The sequence below is a fragment of the Ochotona curzoniae genome, unplaced genomic scaffold (genome assembly GCF_017591425.1).
Source record: "Ochotona curzoniae isolate NIBS_2020 unplaced genomic scaffold, NIBS_Ocur_1.0 contig_2469, whole genome shotgun sequence".
NCBI lineage: Eukaryota > Metazoa > Chordata > Mammalia > Lagomorpha > Ochotonidae > Ochotona > Ochotona curzoniae.
This window is the reverse complement of record NW_024465471.1, coordinates 417,224-437,739: the sequence shown is the minus strand read 5'-3', so window position 1 is coordinate 437,739 and position 20,516 is coordinate 417,224. Positions and strand designations below refer to the sequence as shown.

Genomic DNA, 20,516 nt, shown 5'->3' with positions numbered 1-20,516 from the left:
GTAGCGGGCAACGCCCGGTGCTCCCGCCCATCCCCCGCCGCCTCCCCTTTTTGCCTGGCCAGTTGCAAAGGAGCATGCCCGCGCCTTGCCTCGGCCAGCCAAGAGTTAAGTCGAGGGGCGTGGAGCTGCTCCCCCCACGGGGGCGTGCCCCACTCCCCTGCTGAGCCGCCCGCCCCCCCCCCCCCCCCCCGCTACTAGATTATGGCCCCGGGCCCCGACCCGGGACCCAAAGTCCCCTGCACCGGCCAGTGAGATCTTGTGCCGGTTCCTGGCCTCTCCCTTCGCCGCCTGCCAGCACCATGGGATGTAATATGTGCGTGGTCCAGAAACCGGAGGAGCAGTACAAAGTGATGCTTCAGGTACGGAGGCTGGGACTGAGACTGAGGACAGGGGAAAGAGCACGCTCCTTGGGCGGCAAGCTGGGCGGGCTGGACGGCTCCTTCTTTGGGGAAGGAAAGATAGTCGAGCATCTTTCTCCCTCAAATCGCGGTGCTGCTGGATATTGTCGCTCTGCGCCGCTGGCGGATCCCTGAGTGGGGTGCGGACACGAGACGCACGACTTGGGCACCCCAAGCGGATTGGCACGAGCTCCGTGTCCAGCCCACCCCGGGATGGCAAGTTGGAACCGGTCCGATTGGAGCGTGCTTCGGTCCCAGACCCCACAGCCGGGATGAGCATTGAGGTTGCATAGCAACAGCTTCCGATCCCGATAGGCATCCTCCCTGCTGTACTGGGACAGAGGAAGGGGCTGGGAGCCCGCTGAACTGCCGGCACCCGGCTCTAGGTCCCCGCGGGCCGGGGCGTAGGAGTGCGTAACTCGTAGCGCCGAGGATACCCCCACTAAGGGCCACTTGGGCATTCACTCCAGGACTGGCTCTGCCGGGAGGGCACACTCACGGGCTTTAGGCATCTGCAGTGAGTGGCTGCCGCCGGTCGATGAGGAGGGCAACCTCCACCAGGCAGTGCCTGGCCGCGCTCTGCCAGTCGGCCAACCCTCTGCCGGGCCAGCCTTTGGGGGTGTGGACCGGGTGGTGCGTGGCACGCTGGGGAGATGTGCACTTGGCCCTGTAGGCCAGCCTCATGGCCCTGAGTGTGGCTTCGTTACCTGTGAGTGTGTACCTGTGCTCCTCTGTGTGTTTGCACGCGCAGGCCCCTCCGGCCCCCCATGTGTGTACATTCTGGGTGCCCCCTGATACCCCTGCCACGTGCAGGGAGGTCAAGGTCAGTCCAGTCCCAGGGGCAGCCCTGGCCATGGACAGGTATCTGGAGTGTATTGATCACTAAGAAGCAAGTGTAGGGGCCTTTAGCTGGAACACCCACCGGGACTGCTTCCTGGAGCAGCCGGGGCGGGCAGCATTGGAGGAATTGTGAACGGAAGCTCTGGGGTGCAGCCCTGGTTCTTTGAGCTGTCTTCCTTTGGCGAGCTGCTGGGAGTGGCGCAGATAGTCAGGGGGCACAGTGGTGTCCACTTCTGCTGGCTACCCTCTGCTTGCCTGCTCTGCCATCTCAGCTGCTCCCTCCCTCATTGCCACGGAAAGCCATGGGCCTCTGCGGTGGCTGGTGGCACCGTGGGTTCCCCGCTGGATGGAGAGTCCAGATCCTGCCCTCACCACCTCCCTCCTGCATTCCCATGGCCGCCCATTTGCCATTAAAGTTCTTAGACACAGGGAAAGCTCCCATCTGCTGGTTTACTCTTCAGATGGCCAGTGCTAGGTCAGGAGCCATGCTCTTGACCTCCCCGGCCCCGGAGCTCCGAATCGAGCTCCATTGAAATAGCACAGCTCTACCTCTCCTTTTTTTTTTTTTTAAAGATTTATTTATTTATTGGAAAGCCAGATATACAGAGAGGAGGAGAGACAGAGAAAGATCTTCCGTCCAATGATTCACTCCCCAAGTGAGCACAATGGCTGGTACTGTGCCGATCCGAAGCCAGTAGCCAGGAGCTTCTTCCGGGTCTCCCACACGGGTGCAGGGTCCCAAGGCTTTGGGCCGTCCTCGACTGCTTTCCCAGGCCACAGGCAGAGAGCTGGATGGGAAGTGGAGCTGCTGGGATTAGAACCGGCGTGCGTTCAAGGCGAGGACTTCAGCCGCTAGGCCTAGCTCTACCTCTCCTTGAACTTGAGTCTTCATTGCCTTGGAGAAACACTGGTCTGGTGCTTTGCTCTTGCTCCATTTTAGAGGGGCAGGGTGCGGGGTGTCTGTGAAGAGAGAGAACGTGAACTTCTGGCAGGCCCTAAATGAGCCTGGACGCTGGCGACCTCCAGTGGCAGCTAGAGGGCTGCCTTGGGGGAGGGACTGGTGGGGGAGGGGACCTGAGGTGGGCCTGCTTAAGCTGTGCCCCGGACAGCACGTGATCTATGTATTAGTTTTAACGTTTTGTCAATGTATTTCAAATGCACAGAGATACAGAGAGAGCACTGCCATCCGCTAGTTCCTGTCTGAGTTGCTACCATATTAAAAGCTAGGCCAGGTGGAAGCCCTGAGCTGGAAACTTAATGTAGGTCTCCCACGTGGGTGCATGGGCCTTTGTAGCTGAATCAGTAGGGGACTGGATCAGAAGTGGAGCACTGGGCCCGGTGTAGTGCCTCAGTGGCTAAATCCTCACGTTGCGCAAGCCGGGATCCCATATGGATACCGGTTCATGTCCCAGCTGATCCACTTCCATCCAGCACCCTGCTTGTGTCCTGGGAAAGCAGTGAAAGATGGCCTAGTCCTTGGGACCCTGCACCCGCGTGGAAAGCCCAGAAGAAGCTTCTGGCCCCTGGCTTCAGATCGGTTCAGTTCCAGCTGTTACAGCCACTGGGGAGTGAGCCAGCGGACCGAAGATCTTTGTTTCTCCTCTGTAAATCTGCCTTTCCCATAAAAATAAATCTCATTTTTTTGGAGAAATAAACAAATCTTAAAAAAAAGTGCAGTAGTGTGGACTGCTGCTTCTGGGGTGCATCTGAGGAGGCGCCTGGCCTGAGCTGTGCAGGCTGCAGGCTCCCAACCCTGGCAGGCATGTGGAGAATGAACCAGGAATTCTCTTTCTCTGCCCAAAATTAAGGAAATGCTTTCTTATGCTATGTTTCCCGTAATCTACAATTTAATTTTTTGCAGTGTACAAACTGTTATTTGTTAGGGAATTCATAAAATTTTAGGAGCATCCCTACTGATTGTAGAACATTTTGTCACTTAAGAAATGCTAGAGCAGCTAACTTGTAGCATAGTATGTTAGGCTGTTGCTTGCAATGACAGCATCTCCTATAATTACTGCTAACTCTCACCCAGCTCCCTGTTAGTGTGCCTGAGTAAGCAGCTACACATCGCTGGCAAGGCCTCCTGTCACCCACAGGGAGACTTAGAGATTTTTTGTTTAAAAGATTTATTGAGGGCCCTGTGCGGCGGTCTAGCGGCTACAGTCCTCACCTTGAACCTGCTGGGATCCCATATGGGCGCCGGTTCTAATCCTGGCTGCTCCACTTCCCGTCCAGCTCCCTGCTTGTGGCCTGGGAAAGCAGTGGAGGATGGCCCAAAGCTTTGGGACCCTGTACCCGTGTGGGAGACCTGGAAGAAGTTCCTGGCTCCTGGCTTCGGATCGGCTCAGATCCAGCCATTGTGGTCACTTGGGCAGTGAGCCATTGGATGGAAGATCTTCCTCTCTGTCTCTCCTCCCTGTATATATATCTGACTTTGCAATAACAATAAATAAATCTTAAAAAAATTTTTTAAAAGGATTTATTGAAAGGCAGATTTTACAGACAAAAGGACAGAGAGAAAGATCTTCCGTCTACTGCTTCACTCTCCAAGTGGCTGCAATGGCCAGAATTGAGCCAATCTGAAGCCAGGAGCTCTTCCGGGTCTCCCACACGGGTGCAGGGTCCTAAGGCTTTGGGCCGTCCTCCACTGCTTTCCCAGGCCACAGGCAGGGAGCTGGATGGGAAGTGGGGCTGCCGGGATCAGAACCAGTGCCCATTTAGGATCCCAGTGCCTGGTGTGATGGCTCAATGGCTAAATCCTCGCTATGCAAGTGCCAGAATCGGATATGGGCGCCAATTCATGTCCTGCTGCTACAACCCAGCTGTTGTATCCATTTGGGGAATGAAGTCGTGGACTGAAGATTGCTTTCTGTGTCTCTCATTCTCCACTTATGTGCCTTTCAAATAAATTAAGTAAATGTTTTTTAAAAAAAACAAAAGATTCTGGACATGTTGGGCATGACTTTGCTAATCCTCTCCATGCCCGGGATGCACTTGCCGTGTCCTGGGATGTGCTGCTGTGCATCCTCCCTGTACAGGAAGCTGGCCCGCGTGCAGTTGCTGGGGATGGTTCAGGTGGCACTGCATGCCTGCCCTCTGCTTTCCTGCTGCCACTGTGCCGTAGTTGGCGTTCACGTATCTGAGTCGCTGCTTTCTACATTTTTGAGACTCTCCTTGAGAATGCAGCAGCAGCTGGATCATGTGGCAATTCTGCCACTATTTCCCTGGCCGCGGAGGGGGGAGCTATGCCCGTTTCCATTTGCACAAGCAATGCATGAGGACTGTAATATACACATTCTTGCTGCCTGGGTGTGGAGTCTCTTGGCGGCCTTCACTGGCATTGCCCATGGGCTGACACACACTTTGCAGCTGCTTGTCCCCTTTGCAGCCTTCCAAGGCCTTAGCCCACATCTCGCCACTCGCTCACCTGGGGCTCTTTGAGAAGGAGGGTTAGGCCAGTCTGAAGCCAGGAACCAGGAGTCCATCTGCAGGGGCCAAGAATTTGATTCTTCTGTGGATGCCTTCCCGGCAGCGGCAGGGAGCTGGGTACTTCCTTGCTGGGATGTGAGATATGGGTGTCACAAGGGGTAACTCAACCCACTGGGCCCTCTGGCCCTGGCATAAACTTTGACTTCTGTAACTGAGGCCTCTAACTTTGTACAGTTTTCCAGGATTGTTTTGGATATGCTGCATCCCTTGAGCACCATGTCAATTTTAGGATCAGCTTGTTAAGTAGGCTTTCTGTTAAGTAGGCTTTCTGGAATCTGGATAGAAATTGCATTGAGCAGGGTCTTTTGATTTAGGACTTGAACTTCCTCCAGTAGTTACTTAATTCTGCTACATTTACTCTCTTTTATTTCTTATGATGCTATTTTAACTAGAATCATTTTTTTTTTTTGAACATTTATTTGGAAGTCAGAGTTAAACACACAGAGAATCTTCCATTGGTTGGTTCACTCCCCAAATGGCTGCAGTGGCTGGGGCTGACTCGGGCTGAAGCCAGGAGCCTGGAGCTCCATCACATGGCAGGAGCCCAAGTCCTTGAGCCATCTTTCGCTGCTTTCCCCCGGGGGCGCTAGCAGAGAACAGATAGAAAGTGGAGCAGCCTGGCTGTCTTGGCTTTCTTCTTCCCAACATACCTTGGCTGGTGCCTACAATGCAGTGTTGAAACAGGGAGAGCTGGCGTCCTTGCTGTGGCTCTGATCTGAGAGCAAGGCAAGTAGGGCCTTCACCTTCATGAGCTTGCTGGGACAGTGCCCCCCAGGCCTACTTTAAAGTTCCCCTTGTCAAGCCCTTGCCACCTCCCACCAGCACATGCCTTTGTGGTGGCTAACTGTGCGGTGGTCCTTTCAGCTTGCAGATGCTGCCTAGCGCAGGTGCTGGCGAGGTGATGTCAGAACTGCAGCCCCGTCTGCCAAGGGGCACAGGAGCAGGTGGTCTCGGGAAGACGGGCTGCTTGCCACTGCTGCCTAACCTCCCGTTTATGACACTGACATCTCATACGGGCACCAGTTTGTGTTTCAGCTGTTGCATTTCCCATCCACCTCCCTGCTTGTGACCTGGGAAGGCAGGCAAGCCTTGGGAGACCCCCTGGGAGACTCTGAAGAGAGAGGCTCCTGGCTCCTGGCTTCAGCCTGGTGCAGATTTGGGTGTTGCGGCAGTTTGGGGAGTAGAAGGAAGAGGTCTCCGTCTCCCCCTTCCCTGCCGTTTTGCATCTCCTTGACTCTGCTTTGTCACTCTGCCTTTCAAATAAAAGAACTGTGGCCCCTGAAGAAGCTGGCTGGTAAAAGAAGTGGCCTGGTCTCCAGAGGCAATGAGCCAGCAGCCTGTACACTGAGCTCCAGCCATCCTTGGGGCCGCTCCTCATGCCCCAACTCATTGCTGCAGCCTGCCCCTGCTGCCTGGTCCGGACGCTCTCCTGGGGCCTCTAAGTGGAGGCTGCCCCTCCAGCCCTGGGGGCCATCTCCCAGTGGTTGTTTCTTTTTCCTTTTCATTTTTGTTAAAGATTTTTTTTTAATTGGAAGGTCAGATTTACAGACCAAAGGAGATTTATCTGCTTGTTTCCTCCCCAGAGATGAGCAGGTCCTAACCAGGTCTCCCACACGGGCGCAGGGTCCCAAGGCTTTGGGCCGTCCTCCACTGCTTTCCCAGGCCACAAGCAGGGAGCTGGATGGGAAGTGGGGCTGCCGGGATTAGAACCGGCGCCCATATGGGATTCTGGGCATGCAAGGTGAGGCTTTAGCTGCTAGGCTGCCGTGCTGGGCCCAGGGGTGGTTTCTTTAGCTTGTGCTTGCTGAGTCCTCACTGTGCAGCCCTGTCCTAAGCCCCAGGGGTGGCAGGAGACCTGAGACCCCTATCCCAGGGTTTGTGGGTTTAGCTGTCTGACACCTCCCTGGTAGCAGGGATGCCTAGACACTCAGTCATGGAGTGGATGCACAAACAGGGCAAGGGTGTTGCATTCAGACAGCTACCTGGTGCTTGGGGTCACCCTGCTTTGAGGGCCTTTCCTGGGGCTTCTGAGGAGTGTTTTGAGTTCATGCCACCCAATTCTGTAGTGACAGGAAGTTGACCATGACTGCATGGATGGGCATGGTGACACAAGGGCGCTGTGTGCTCCTCAGAGCCTGGCTTCAGTGTGCTCACATGTGGGCAGTCAGGGCAGGCATAAGGGGCCTTTGTGTACACCAGGCTGAGGTAGGGCCTGGGGCCAGCAGCAGCAGTGCCGGTAAGGGACGGAGATCAGTGGGCTGGTGGCCAGCTGTTTGCCTTGTGTGTGTGGACATGCAGTGCTGTGAACACGGGCATCCCTGCGGCCTGCATACCATCACCACATTTGCCTGCTGTCTGAACTTGCCTTGGGGATTACGGAGTCACTTTCCAGAAATGAGGGCTCTGGCCTCTCTCTGCCAGGCTGGGGGAACAGGAGAGCCAGTGGCTTCGCCCACAGTGTGCTGGCAGCCCTCTGTGGTGTGTACTGCTGTGCCCCTGCCAGGACTCTTAGAAATGGAAACATTTGTAGCCTCTGATGCAACTGCCTATGTAGAGTTGTTTGGCCTGGGGATGCTGCGGCAGCCAGTGTGTACCTGCCCACCGGGCACTTGGGTGCTAGCAGGGGGCATCCGTTCTACACAGTGGCACCTGCAGATGGATTTGGTGGCCTGCTGCGAGGTCAGTGTGGGAAGTGAAACACCAAGTGATCATGAAGTGGTGCTCTAACTGCTTCCTCCGGGCTGAACAGTGCAGCTAGTGGGTGTGGCTCACTGGCTAAGACACCTGAGCTCTCGCCTCTAAGTCGCGACTCCATGTTCCCACTCACGCGAGCCCTGAGAGGCAGAAACGAGAAGCGCTCAGCAAACAGTCCCTGCATTGAGCTTCTGGCTTCAACTCCTACCTGGACTGGAACTGGGAATGAACCAACAGCTGAGGTCTACTCCCTCCAGCTTTTTTGTTTGTTTGTTTGTATGTTTGTTTTTAAGTGACAAAGGTATTAGCGTGGAGGTTTAAAGGAGAATGGGCAAACATTTTTCACAGCCTCAACTGCCTCATCCAGTCAGGCTTCCCCAGTACCTGCCCCGAGTCGCAGGGTTGGGCTCTTTGCCCTGGCTCCTCTCCCCACCCTGAGAGACTGCCACCCGCCCCTCCAGGAGCCCAGGCGCCGAGCAGCAGGGTCTCTGGAGCAGGGCCAGGACCCTGAGCCCAGCCCCCGCCGGGGAGGCTTGAGCCCACGTGGCCGCCGGCGCAGCTCCCAGCTCCGAGCTGCCTGCTCTTTGTCTGTGGTTCCAGGCTGTGGGGCGGGGGCGGGGGCGGAGTGAGCGCCACCGGAGCCCCGCCTTCCGACGCCGAACCCGCCCGCTCTAGGCACGTCCGCCCACCATCGCCACTGGCGCAGCTACTCCTGCTGAGCCCTGGCAGCCTGGCCCCTCTGCACGCTGGCTTGGCACCTACGTCTCCACCCCCCCTTGGCCAACGACGACAGCGCGCTCCCACATCCGCCTCAGGGACTGCCCGCCCCCTAGTGTCTGCCAAAGCTCTCTCGCACCCAGCCGCCCGTGGCTGAGGGTCTCCCCACCCCGCACCTCCGCTCTTTGATTCCGTTTGCATACACCTTGCCTTGCTTTCTCGGTGGCCCCCAGGGTCTCGCTTGCCACTCCTGTTGTGCGCCACCTCTGCCTTTCCTTTCCCTTATGTTCTGTAGTTTTATTAATTTGTTAGGAAGGCCTAGAACAGGGGCTGTGAGCAGCCAGTGTTGGGCCGGATGGAACTCAAATCTTGCTTTCCCTTGTGGGTGGCACAGATCCAAGTACTTGGCAGGCAGTACTGCCACCTCATGGTAGACCTGAGCAGCAGGGGACTGAGTACTCCCACTAGGCAAGCTATGCGACTGCCCCAAGCAGCCGTCTAACAACTCTGGCAAACACTTGCCCATGTCCAGTGAGCGACAGATCGTGGTGGGCTTGGGCCGCCGTGGGGACACAAAGAAACTGGTTTGGTGACTTGAGTGTGGGACAGGATGGAGCAGGTGTCTGCAGACCTGCAGCTGGAGACAACAGGTGTCCATATCACCCAAAACACGCATGCGTGCAACGTTTGCCATCGTGGACATGTTCTCCAGTCGCAAGCTCTTCCAACGAGAGGGAATTGCCTACTCGGGCATTTGAGTTAGCGGGCACTGCCTCCCAGGGCGGTCCTTCATAGACGTAGGCCGCTGGAACTTGAGCCCGGTCCTGGGGTGGAGTGACTGATGAAGTGTGTCCTGCCAGCGTCAGCACGTGTTGCTGTGCACATGCAGTGCTTGCTGACCACTTGGGACCCCAGGCCTTGGCCACTCAGAGCTGCCGCTGAGAGCGTTTGTGCGCAGCTTGCTGGCTCCTCTCTTCCTTCCTGGCCACAAGCAGGGAGCTGGATGGGAAGTAGAGCAGCCGGGACACCCATTGGATCCCTGAGCATGTCAACCAAAGATTTAGCCGTTGAGTCAGCTTCTGATCCAGCTCACTGATTACAGCCTGGGAAAGCAGCAGAAGACGGCCTAAAGCCTTGGGACCCTGCACCCTCATTCGAGATCCGGAAGAAGCTCCTGGCTCCTGGCTTCGAATCAGTCAGCTCCAGCCGTTGCAGCCATTTGGTGAGTTAAGTAGTGGATACAAGATCTTTCCCTGTCTCTCTTGTAGATCTGATTTTTAAATACAAATAAATAGACGTAAAAAATTAAAATGCACTCAAATTGTACATAATAGCATGGCTCAAGATGGAAGAACCCGAATGGCCATTGACTAATGCATGAGCTATGAGTCATACAATGGGATGTGAAATACTATGGGATTCTTCACCCATAAAAGGTGATACAGTGGGGTGAGCATCTGGGGCTAGGCTAAACCAAATCCAGGAGCTTCCTCTGGGTTTCCCAAATGGCTGCATTAGATCCAGGCAGCTGGATCAGAAGTGGAACAGCTGGGACCCAAATTGGCACCCATTTGGGATGCCGCCACTGCAGGTGGAAGCTTACTGTACTAAGCCACAAACGCAGGCCTATTGTAGGCATCTGAGGAATGAACCAGTGGATGAGAACTGTGTCCCTGTCACTCATTTTTTCTCTCAAATAAATTTGATCTCCCTTGTAAACCTTCTGGTCAGTGAAGAGACAGTCTGAAGGCTGTTAGTTCTGTGCTTCTGTTGCTATGAAATGCCCCGAGTTGCCAAGTTTGTAGAGATAGAGCTCAGATTAGTGGTTTCCAGGAGCTACGGACTGAGAGTGGGGACTGACTGCTCTGTGTATGGGTATGCTTTTGGAGTGATGAATGTTCCAGAATTAGATGGTAGGGTGCTTGCACAGCATTGACAATGTTCTAAGCATCTGTGAATTACAATACTGTAAAATGGTTCGTTGTGTGTTCAGTGTTATCTTGTTAAGCAGCGCTGCTCTAATCATCCTTCTGGTTGTATTCACTGGTACCCATTAATGTCAGGGGTTGCCGCTCAGTGGCTTCCTGTGCATTCTCTGTAGTCTGCAGCACGCCTCCTGCCACGTCCTGCAGCTCCTGGCTGCACCGGAGGGCACTGTGAAGGCCTGAGTGCCCTCTTGTGTTTATAGGTGCCCTGAAGAACTTCAGCTCAAGTGGATATGGGGTGGCAAGAAGTTGGGCAGGAGAGCAGCCTGAGAGATGAAGAGGGGCTGTGGGGGCCAGGGCTGCAGGTGCCGGCAAGCATGCAGCCCCTCTCTGGTCTGCTTTGCGAGGTCAGCTGCTGAATTGCCTGCCACTCAGCGCCTGCAGCATGTGGAAGATGAGGCCCACTGAAACGTGAGGGAAGCCAGGCAAGGGACTTGTAGGGCTTTTGTGGGTGGCCAGCGTTGAGGATAAAGTGCATTCCTTCTGGATTGTTCTGCAGGAGGTAGGCTTAGGCTTGATGTCAGTACGTCCAGTGGCACATGCTGCCCTCCCACACGGGATGTGCTCCAGAAAAGCCGCTGTTCGTTGTGCAGGTGGAGACTGCTGGGCCTCCAAACGGGCCAGGGGCCATGACCTTGTGTAGCTGTGGTGGGAGGAGCTGGTGCGGAGCTCTGGGCCTGGGCCCCGTGCGCAGCCTGAGCACTTCTGCTGGAAGTCCCAGTGTGCTGTGAATGTATTTGGCCAAGCACTCGGCTGCTTCAGCCTGCTGGCTGTTTTCAGTGCCCATGGCCATGCAGTCAATTCCAGCAGCTGTAAAAAATATGCCTGCCTGTGAGAACACAGAAGCTGGCGTTTGTGCCCCGCGCCCAGCCTGCTCCCTGGGTACTTGCTGCTGGCTCCTCCTGACAGTGATTCAGGGTGAGGCAGAAAACTGGGAGCATCATGGATGGTCCTGGACAGCCAGCTGGGAATAAGAGCCTGGGCAAAGTAGAGAGATGGAGGGCCAGGCAGGACATAGCCCTGTGGACAGCACAAGGCCACAGGGACCCTGGGCATAGCTGTGGAAAATGAGCAGCCAGGCAGGACATGACCCTGCCAGAGGGCATGAAAGTGGGTTGCTGTGTTGAGCAGAGTCTTCTGCCAGCTGGCCCCAGATGCTGAGGTCACCTGGCTCCCCGTGGGCCTTGGCACGTTTTTGAGGGTGCATCAGACGTCCCCTCTGTCTGCCCTTTCTCCCTGGCACAGGTGGCAGTATCCTCTGGCCTGTCCTTCCCACTCTGTTGGCATGTCCCGAAGTTGTGCTTGTCTTTCTTTATTTAATTGTAGACTTTTTTTTTTAAGATTTATTATTTTTATTATTTTTTTTATTGGAAAGGCGGATATACAGAGAGGAGAGACAGAGAGGAAGATCTTCCGTCCGATGATTCACTCCCCAAGTGAGCGCAACGGCCGATGCTATGCCGATCCGAAGCCAGGAGCCTCTTCCGGGTCTCCCATGTGGGTGCAGGGTCCCAAAGCTTTGGGCCGTCCTCGACTGCTTTCCCGGGCCACAGGCAGGGAGCTGGAAGGGAAGCGGGGCTGCCGGGATAGAACCGACACCCATATGGGATCCTGGGCGTGCAAGGTGAGGACCTTAACCACTGTGCCACCGCGCTGGGCCCTAATTGTATACGTTTTTTAAAATTATTTATTGGAGAGGCAGATTTACAGAGAGAAAGATCCTCCCTCTACTGGTTCACTTCCCAAGTGGCCGCAGCGGCCAGAGCTGAGCTGATGTGAAGCCAGGAACCAGGAACTTCTTCTGGGTCTCCCACGTGGATGCAGTGTCATAAGGCTTATGTCCTTGACTGCTTTCCCAGGCCATAAGCAGGGAGCTGGATGGGAAGTAGAGCAGATGGGATTAGAACCGGGGCCAATATGGGATCCCAGCGCATGCAAGGTGAGGGAGTGCTTTAGCCATTAGGCTACTGTGCTGGGCCCATAAGAAAAGTTTTATTTCTGAATCTAGTGTAGTGGCTCAACATGCTAATCCTCCCCTTGCAAGGGCCAGCATGCCATATGGTTGCTACTTTATGTCCCGGCAGCCCCGCTTCCCATCCCGCTCCCTGCCTGTGGCCTGGGAAAGCAGTGGAGGACAGCCCAAAGCCTTGGGACCTGCACCCACATGGGAGACCCGGAAGACGCTCCTGGCTCCTGATTGGCCCAGCTCCCACCGTAGGGGCCGCTTGGGGAGTGAATCATTGGACGGAAGATCTTCCTCTCTGTCTCTCCTCCTCTCTGTATATCTGACTTTCCAATAAAAATAAATAAATCTTCTTAAAAATAATAAAGTCCAGACAGAATAAGGAACAAAAAAATAATAAAAGTGCCAGAAGGACACAACAATGAACGTTCCTGTAATTTTTGACTGGAGAAGAGACAAGCAGGACTCAAACCAACATGTTGGAGAATCAATTTTTTCGACTCTGTTCAGAGATTTAAAAAAAAAAAAAGTCCAAAGTTAAGGCACCACCTTCCCATATGGGCACTAGTTCTAATTCTAGCAGCCCTGCTTCCCATCCAGCTCCCTGCTTGTGGCCTGGGAAAGCAGTGGAGGACGGCCCAAAGCCTTGGGACCCTGCACCCGCGTGGAAGACCTGGAAGAGGCTCCTGGCTCCCTATTTAAGATCGGCTCAGCTTTGGCTATTGTGCCATTTGGGGAGTGAACCAGTGGATCTTTCTGTCTCTCCTTTTTCTTTTTTCTTTCTTTCTTTCTTTCTTTTTTTTTTTTTTGTCTCTCCTGTCTAAATCTGACTTTCAAATAAAAATATTCAAATAAAAATTTATTTTTTTATTTGAAAGCCACAGTTGGAAATAGAGGGAAAGAGGAAAGACGCACAGAGAGATCTTGCATCTGCTGGTTCAGTCCCCAGGTGGCCACTACGGCGACATGGGCCACACTGAACCCTTGAGCCAATTGCTTTTTGCACAGGCACAAGCACTTGGACCATGCCCCATTGCTTTCCCAGGCCAAAAACGGGGAGCTAGATGGGAAGTAGACTAGTGGGACTTGAACCAGCACACCCATATGGGATGCCAGGGTCACAGATAGAAGCTTAAGCTGCTACACCACAGCACCAGGCTCCTCCTGCAGGGATTTCTTTGCTAGCCCAGTAAAAGATCGCTCTGTTATGCTCAGGCCCCCTATGTCTTGGTTTAGGTTTTGGGTCCATTTGTTGCTAGCACGGCTAGGATAGTGGCAGCAGGGGCCACAGAAGGCATGGCGGGGAGGGGAAATAGGGCCTAGGTTCCTACTTGGTAAGACCCATTTGGCCATCAGAATGGTCCAGTAGGCAGGCAGTGCAAAGTCAGTGACATCTGAGTGGTAGCTTTGTCAGTGGGCTGCCTTGAGTGGCAGGGCAGGGCAGGGCTGCTCGTGGCATGCCGGAGCCTGTTGGTGGCCTTGCATTCCCCAGAGGGTGCTTGCCTTCCTCTGAGGGGCCATGCAGGCTCTCTGCAGGCCTCCAGCTTCCACTTCTGGTGCCATAAGCCATCACTCTGGGGGGCTAGCTGGTGCGTTCACCCATCCCCCTCTTGCTGTCCCAGGCACCCCCATGGCCTGCTGTTCCCAGTGCCTGCGCCCAGTTTCCATAGCAACACTGCTGCTGGGTAACGATTGCAGGGAGAAAGACATTCCTGCAGCTCGCTGCGTCAGCGGAGCGTCCCGTGGTGCTTGTTGCCTTGTACCAGGAGTCTTGCCCATGCACCCCTTACGGCAGGCTCTGTGCTTCTGCTTCCGATGTTGGCTTCCCTTCAGGGTGCCGGTTTCCATGTGAAGGCTGTCAGATGCAAAGCCTTTGCCTTAGACTCCCACAAGGTGCTTTGTCTCTTGGACAGTCTGCATGGGAATGACCCCCAGAACAACACACCATGGGCAGCAAGTGAGGAGCTTTGCGTGTGTGCCACCTTTGTTCCGCCTCCCTCCTGCCGTCCATACTGGTCACTCTGCAGCCTGTCCTGTCTCATGACCTTGACCCAACCCGTGGGCTCGCTTGTGTGCGCGACAGAGGTGGTCGCTGTTAGGATTCACTGGGGACCCACATCAGATGCCTAACCTGGAACCTGGCACTTCGCAGGTACCCACAGAATGGCAATGGCCTAGCAGAGGCACCCAGGTAGTAGCATAAGGGCGCAGTGGCCAGGTTGAGGCCTGAAGGAAGGGCTGAGGGATGCCGCCCAGTGTGGGGCAGAGCCTGCTCCCGGCCCTGGGTGCACAGCCCACACGCACCCACCCTGGACTCTGTGAAGCCATGAGTAGCCAGGGTCAGAGGGAGTGAGCAGATGGCCAGTGGCCATCTTGAACTTTGACCTTCTGAGGGGAGGAGCTGCCCTTGAAGGTTCTCATGGCCCCATGTCTCTGCTGCAGGTGAACGGGAAAGAGCTCTCCAAGCTGTCTCAGGAGCAAACCCTGGAGGCCCTGCGCTCCTCTAAGGAGCCCCTGATGATCCAGGTGCTGAGGCGTGGTCCCCGCCTGCGGGGTGACAGCTCCTGCCATGACCTACAGCTGGTGGACAGTGGCACTCAGACCGACATCACCTTCGAACATATCTTGGCGCTGGGCAAGCTGCGCCCGCCCACCCCGCCCCTGGGTATCCTGGAGCCGTACGTCCTTTCTGAACTGTGAGTTGTCCTCAGCCAGGCCCTGGGTCATGCCTGTGCAGAGCCATCCCCCTACATCCCTCCGTGCCCAGCAGCCAACCTCTGGCCTGCCCTGGCCCTGTTCTGATCCCCCAGAGCCACAGATGCGTGCAGGCTGCTAGCGTGTGCAGCCTGGGCAGCAGGCGTGCCCCTGGAGCTCTGCAAGCTTGCTGCCACAGCTGCAGCATCTTGGGCCTCCCGGCACCTGCAGTCCCTCCTGGCCACCCGATTGTGGAGAACCTCCTGAGTACTGCTCCTGGACTCTCGCATTCTTTGGCCAATTCTTCTGCCTGCTCTCAATCCACTCTATATCTTTGGCTTTTGTCTTGGGTCTTTTGCCCAGGCCTGGCACCTCATGCGCCTACCAGCACTGACTCACTGTCCCTGATTCCTGAAAGAGGGGCCTGGGCACCCCAGTATGGCGAGAAGGAGGCCCGTAGTGGCTGAGCCAGCTGGCATCTCCAGATGCAGTGGTTTCCCTCTGTGCTGCCAAAGTCCTCAGAACCTGGGGGAGACTGGGGGCAGGGCCTGAGTGAGGCCAGGGCATGGGAGGTGGCAGGACACCAGGAGCCATGCACTGGCCCTCGAGGCTGGCTGGCTACAAGAGTGTGCTCTTTGAGACAGTGCGAGGAGAGCTAGGCACATGCCATTCAAGAAGTGCTTCTGGGACTCGGGTGTGGGAGGAGTGAGCGTGTGGTTGGCTGACCGCCCCCCCCTTCTCCTGGGCAGCCCCCCCATCAGTCATGAGTATTATGACCCGGCGGAGTTCATGGAGGGCGGCCCGCAGGAGGCAGATCGAGTGGACGAATTGGAGTATGAGGTAAGCTGGCCCAGGATGGCTGCCTGCAGCCTCACTTAGGCCAGGCTCCTGCTGCGCCAGCCAGGCAGCTGGGCATCGTGGCCCTTCCCGCGCATCAGGGAGGGTGTGGGTGAGGCTGCAGTTCGTTGGTGTCAGAGTCTGTGTCCCACGCATGTCTGTGTCGTGTGTGTCTTGGGCATGTGCTGGTGGGCGGAGACTGTTGCATACACATGCACCATTTGGGATGGTAAGAGAGCAACTAGAGGGGAAGACGACACGCCCCTGGGGCCCCTACATTGCCTGCTGTGCTGTTCCTGAGTTTCTGCCTCTGCTTGCCTCCTGGCTGCTGGTGGCAGGAGGTGGAATTGTATAAAAGCAGTCACCGAGACAAGCTGGGCCTCATGGTGTGCTACCGCACGGACGATGAAGATGACCTGGGCATCTACGTGGGAGAGGTACGGAGTAGTGCCTGGGCGTGGTGGGGTCCAGGAGTTCCCTACACTGCCCAAAGTCCTCATGGCAGGAGCAGGCAGGCATATGCTGGTGTGCACCTGGGCTGCTGCTGGTGGGGATCAGCTGAGCGACTCTGCCTGCGCCTCAGCTTTGCTTGCCCCTGGAGGTGTGTGCAGGATGAAGGACTGGCCCTAGCTCTGGCCTAGTGCAGCCAAGCTGCCAGTGTGCCCCTGGGTGAATGCCCAGGCAGAGAGCAGGGCCTCTGGGCACAAGAGTGGAACAGCGGCACAGCATGTGCACTCCAGCTCAGCTCAGAGGTGAGGCTTTCCCATCACAAGGCTCCCTTAGGCACCAGGTCACCAAGATGAGTGTGTCCTGCAGGTTAACCCCAACAGCATCGCAGCCAAAGATGGCCGGATCCGCGAGGGAGACCGCATTGTGCAGGTGAGTGCTGACGGCCACATCTGGCGCCAGGCCCCTGCTACCTAACATTCCGGGAGTTTTGTCTCGTGCCACACAGTTGCTGGGGCTTCTGTCCCACAGAGCACCTACTCTGGCCACAGCTATCCCTGAGTGTACACGCACACATGCACGCATACTCTGGTGCACATGCTCACTGTTGCTGGCCTGCTACAGATCAATGGTGTGGATGTGCAGAACCGGGAAGAAGCAGTGGCCATCCTGAGCCAGGAGGAGAACACCAACATCTCCCTGCTGGTGGCCCGGCCTGAAAGCCAGGTAGGGCCGTGTGCTCGGCAGGGCTGCCTGGGACCTCTTGTCCTTATCCAACCCCGTCTCCAGCAAGCTCAGAAGTGGGCAGGGATGGTGCGAGCCCATTTCACTGGCATGGGAGCAGGGTAGGAGAACTGCTGTCTTGGACTATCCACTTTCCTGACACCAGGGTGCTGGGTGCAGGGTTTAGGTTAGACACGTGGTGGGGGCATGGGCTGCTGTGGGGAGCTCCTTGAACCAGTGGGCTCATATGTGTGTGTGTGTGTGTGTGTGTGTGTGTGCGCGCGCATGCGCACGCATGTAGCTGGCGAAGCACTGGAAAGACAGTGATCGGGATGACTTCCTGGAAGATGTTGGCTCTGAGAATGAGGGGAAACTCAAGTCGCCGCCTTCCCAGCAGGTGCGTGCTGACATGGGAGGGGTGGGGTGGAGGGGAGTAGGGTGGTGTGTGTAGGCCAGCTTGGGCTGGGCCTCCAGGCCTGAATCCTGTGTGGGTTCCTCTGCAGCCGCCGCAGCCTGGAAGTGGAGAGGAGAAGGGAGCTCCTGCTGCCAGCTCGGGCCTGAGCAACAGCCAGGAGCTGGACAGCGGGGTGGGCCGCACAGATGACAGTACCCGCAACGAAGAGAGCTCTGAGCACGACCTGCTGGTGGACGAGCCGCCGAGCATCACCAACACCCCTGGCACTCTGCGCAAGTTTGGCCCACAAGGTGACACACTGCAGAGCCAGGACTTCCATTTCAGCATGGACTCGCTGCTGGCCGAGGGCGCGGGGCTGGCTGGGGGCGATGTGCCGGGCCTCACGGACGAGGAGTATGAGCGCTACCGGGAGCTGCTGGAGATCAAGTGCCACCTGGAGAACGGCAACCCCCTGGGCCTCCTCTTTCCCCGGGCAGCGGGTGGTGGTGGTGGCAACAGTGCCCTGGATGTGAACCGCAACGAGAGCTTGGGTCATGAGATGGCCATGCTGGAGGAGGAGCTGCGGCACCTGGAGTTCAAGTGCCGCAACATCCTACGGGCACAGAAGATGCAGCAGCTGCGGGAGCGCTGCATGAAGGCCTGGCTGCTGGAGGAGGAGGGCCTCTATGCCCTGGCAGCCTGTGAGCCCAAGAAGCATGAGCTATCAGACATCTCCGAGTTGCCCGAGAAGTCCTCAGACAAGGACAGTACCAGCGCCTACAACACTGGTGAGAGCTGCCGCAGTACGCCGCTGCTGGCTGGGCCCCTGGCTGAGAGCCCCCTGAGGCAGCCTGCTGCTGGCAACTCCAACTTGAATCGGACCCCTCCTGGCCGCCCCATCACCACCACTCCCACCAAGGCACCCGCGCAGGGGAGCCCTTCCAAGCTCCGCTCCCTCTCCCGGGATGCCGACGTAGGCCACAGGCAACATGCTGATGAGCATGTCCGCCGGAGCCTCAAGATGGGGGTGACGCTGGAGCGTGTGCTCCCCGAAGGTAGCCCTTACCTCTCTCGCCGCCATCACGCCCAGGGCCAGGAGAACGAGCAGTATCCGAGCTGCATGCAGCTGGCCCCGGCACGTGGTGGTCTGGAGGAGCTGGCCCACTGCCCCCTGGGCCTGGCTGGTGGCCCGAGAGGTGCTGGGGTGGCAGCTGTGGCCCCTGAAGCACCCCGCATGGAGTGGAAGGTGAAGGTGCGGAGTGATGGCACGCGTTACGTAGCCAAGCGGCCTGTGCGGGACCGGCTGCTCAAGGCCCGCGCCCTGAAGATCCGGGAGGAGCGCAGTGGCATGACCACTGATGATGATGCTGTAAGTGAGATGAAGATGGGTCGCTACTGGAGCAAGGAAGAGCGCAAGCAGCACCTGATCCGCGCCCGCGAGCAGCGGAAGAGGCGCGAGTTCATGATGCAGAGCCGCCTGGAGTGCCTGAGGGAACAGAGCAGTGACGGCAAGACAGAGCTCAACATCATCGCCTTGAGCCACCGCAAGACCATGAAAAAGCGCAACAAGAAGATCTTGGACAACTGGATCACCATCCAGGAGATGCTGGCCCATGGCGCACGTTCGGCCGACGGCAAGCGAGTCTACAACCCCCTGCTCTCCGTCACCACTGTCTGAGCTGCTTGGGCCAGAGCCACCTCCCTCCCGCCCTTCCCCCCCTTAGAATGTAGAGTGCACGTCTGGAAGGTAGGGAAGCTCAAGGCTTGGAAGGCAGCACTGTCCCAGGTGCGAGAAGGCGCACAGCTTCACCACTGTGCGCCCCCTGCTGGAAGTCACAGTGATTTGTGGACAAAGGCAACCCCAATTTGTATTTCTCCCTTTCTGTGCTTGTTTTAAGTCCCCCCCCCCTGTTGTATGGGCCCACCCTGGGGACTGGCAGCTCCCTCAGGCTGCCCAGTAAAGGTGTTGGCTGGGAAGGAGGTGGGGGGAGGAAGAGAGGGAGGGCTGAGGGTGGGAGGGAGGGGGGGAGGGAATGTGGGAGGATGGGTAAGGAATGGTGGCCTCCACTCTAGGGGAAGGTGTAGTGCTCAGCCTTGGGAGCACCGGGGCTGTGTGCCCAGCAGCATGTGGAGTGGGAGCAGGGTGCTCAGCTGTTCCGAGGCCGCGTGAGCCAGACAAGAGCCCAGGATACAGGGCCAGTTACGAAGGGAACCCCGCAGGCTCCCAGACTGGAGGCAGACAGCCCTGCCTCTCCTGTATCTGCAGAATAAAGCAAGCTGCTTTTTTACTCCAAGAGCCTCAGCCTCCCTGCCTCTTCATTCTCAGCATTTGGGGGGGAAGGGGGAGGGATGGAGATATGAGTTTGAGGTGGGGGCAGGAGTAGTACCAGTATCATTTGTTTTGTCAGGGTGTGGACCAGCTTTTGGGCGATGTCCACAGGGGGATGGCAGAGATATGCCTCCATGAGGGGAATGGGTCCTACCCTACCTTTATCACAGAGCACTGGCACAGCACCGTGCCTAGGAAGGCGCTGCTGGTAACCCTATACCTGGGCAAATCCCAGGTATAAAGCGGCCAGGGCACCAATCACAGTAAGTTCCCTGGGAGCCCTCTTGGAGTGAGCTGGAGGTGTACACTCCCCCTCCCAAGAAGAGGGACAAAGAGCATAGGAGCCCCATCCCCCCTTCTCAATGCGCCCATGCCATGTGGCTTGCTGCTGTGGCCAGAATAAGCAACACGGCATTGCGGACAGTTGCCACCTGACCCACTCCATCCTGCCCACCACACTATATGAGGATTCCTCTCACTGGCCTGACCCGTGCTCCACTAACCCTAAGTTGGCAAACACTGGGCTTTGCCTGCAGATCCGGGGAGGAGGCCTCAGGCACTGAAGCACCCATCCTTCCAGTGGGTGCAGAGCTTTCCCGTCTTTCTCACTGGGTACCCGGGCCCAGTGCCACCTTAGTAAGGCATGGTTATGGCCTAGCTGAGCAAACCACCTTGAGAAGTCAGTTTGAAAGGGCCTACTGGAGACGTAGACCCCAGGGCCTTTACCCTTGCCATTGTGCCCTGCAGGCTATGGAAATGGGGAGAAATGGTAAGGGGCAAAGGGCTCCACAGAGGCAGGTGGTGGTTCCCCAACAATTGGTGCCAGACCGCACCCAGAGGAGGAGCATGGAGTTGCCATCAACCAGCAGGGCATGGAAGCAGCAGTGTGGCTAGCTCATGCCACCTGTGCAGATGAGGCCAGCACCGGAAAGTCTTGCTTCTGACTGGCAGGCGGAAGGAGGGTGTGGTGGGAAGGACACCCTCCTGGGGGCCAACCACAGGGCAT

General features: G+C 56.8%; 1 protein-coding gene across 3 annotated transcripts; it reads left to right on the top strand.

Moving 5' to 3' along the window:
* Window positions 1-299: 299 nt before the first annotated feature.
* Window positions 300-18,859, top strand: PDZD4 (PDZ domain containing 4). Of its 3 annotated transcripts, none has more exons than XM_040974698.1 (8): window positions 300-359; window positions 14,529-14,764; window positions 15,530-15,620; window positions 15,956-16,054; window positions 16,434-16,496; window positions 16,689-16,790; window positions 17,089-17,184; window positions 17,300-18,859. In XM_040974698.1, the coding sequence occupies exons 1-8, from the start codon at window positions 300-302 to the stop codon at window positions 18,857-18,859; spliced, it is 2,307 nt and encodes a 768-aa protein (XP_040830632.1). The 3 variants fall into 3 exon arrangements, with proteins under 3 accessions (XP_040830632.1, XP_040830631.1, XP_040830633.1); XM_040974697.1 differs by having other exon boundaries at window positions 14,529-14,782; XM_040974699.1 differs by lacking the exons at window positions 14,529-14,764; window positions 15,530-15,620.
* Window positions 18,860-20,516: the final 1,657 nt, after the last annotated feature.

Bases quoted from the DNA above. Each gene is read 5' to 3' on its own strand.
- PDZD4 (XM_040974697.1), top strand. From the start codon at position 300: ATGGGATGTAATATGTGCGTGGTCCAGAAACCGGAGGAGCAGTACAAA. The intron at 15,621-15,955 runs GTAAGCTGGCCC...TGCTGGTGGCAG, and splicing joins TGGACGAATTGGAGTATGAG to GAGGTGGAATTGTATAAAAG. The intron at 17,185-17,299 runs GTGCGTGCTGAC...CAGCCGCCGCAG, and splicing joins AGTCGCCGCCTTCCCAGCAG to CCTGGAAGTGGAGAGGAGAA.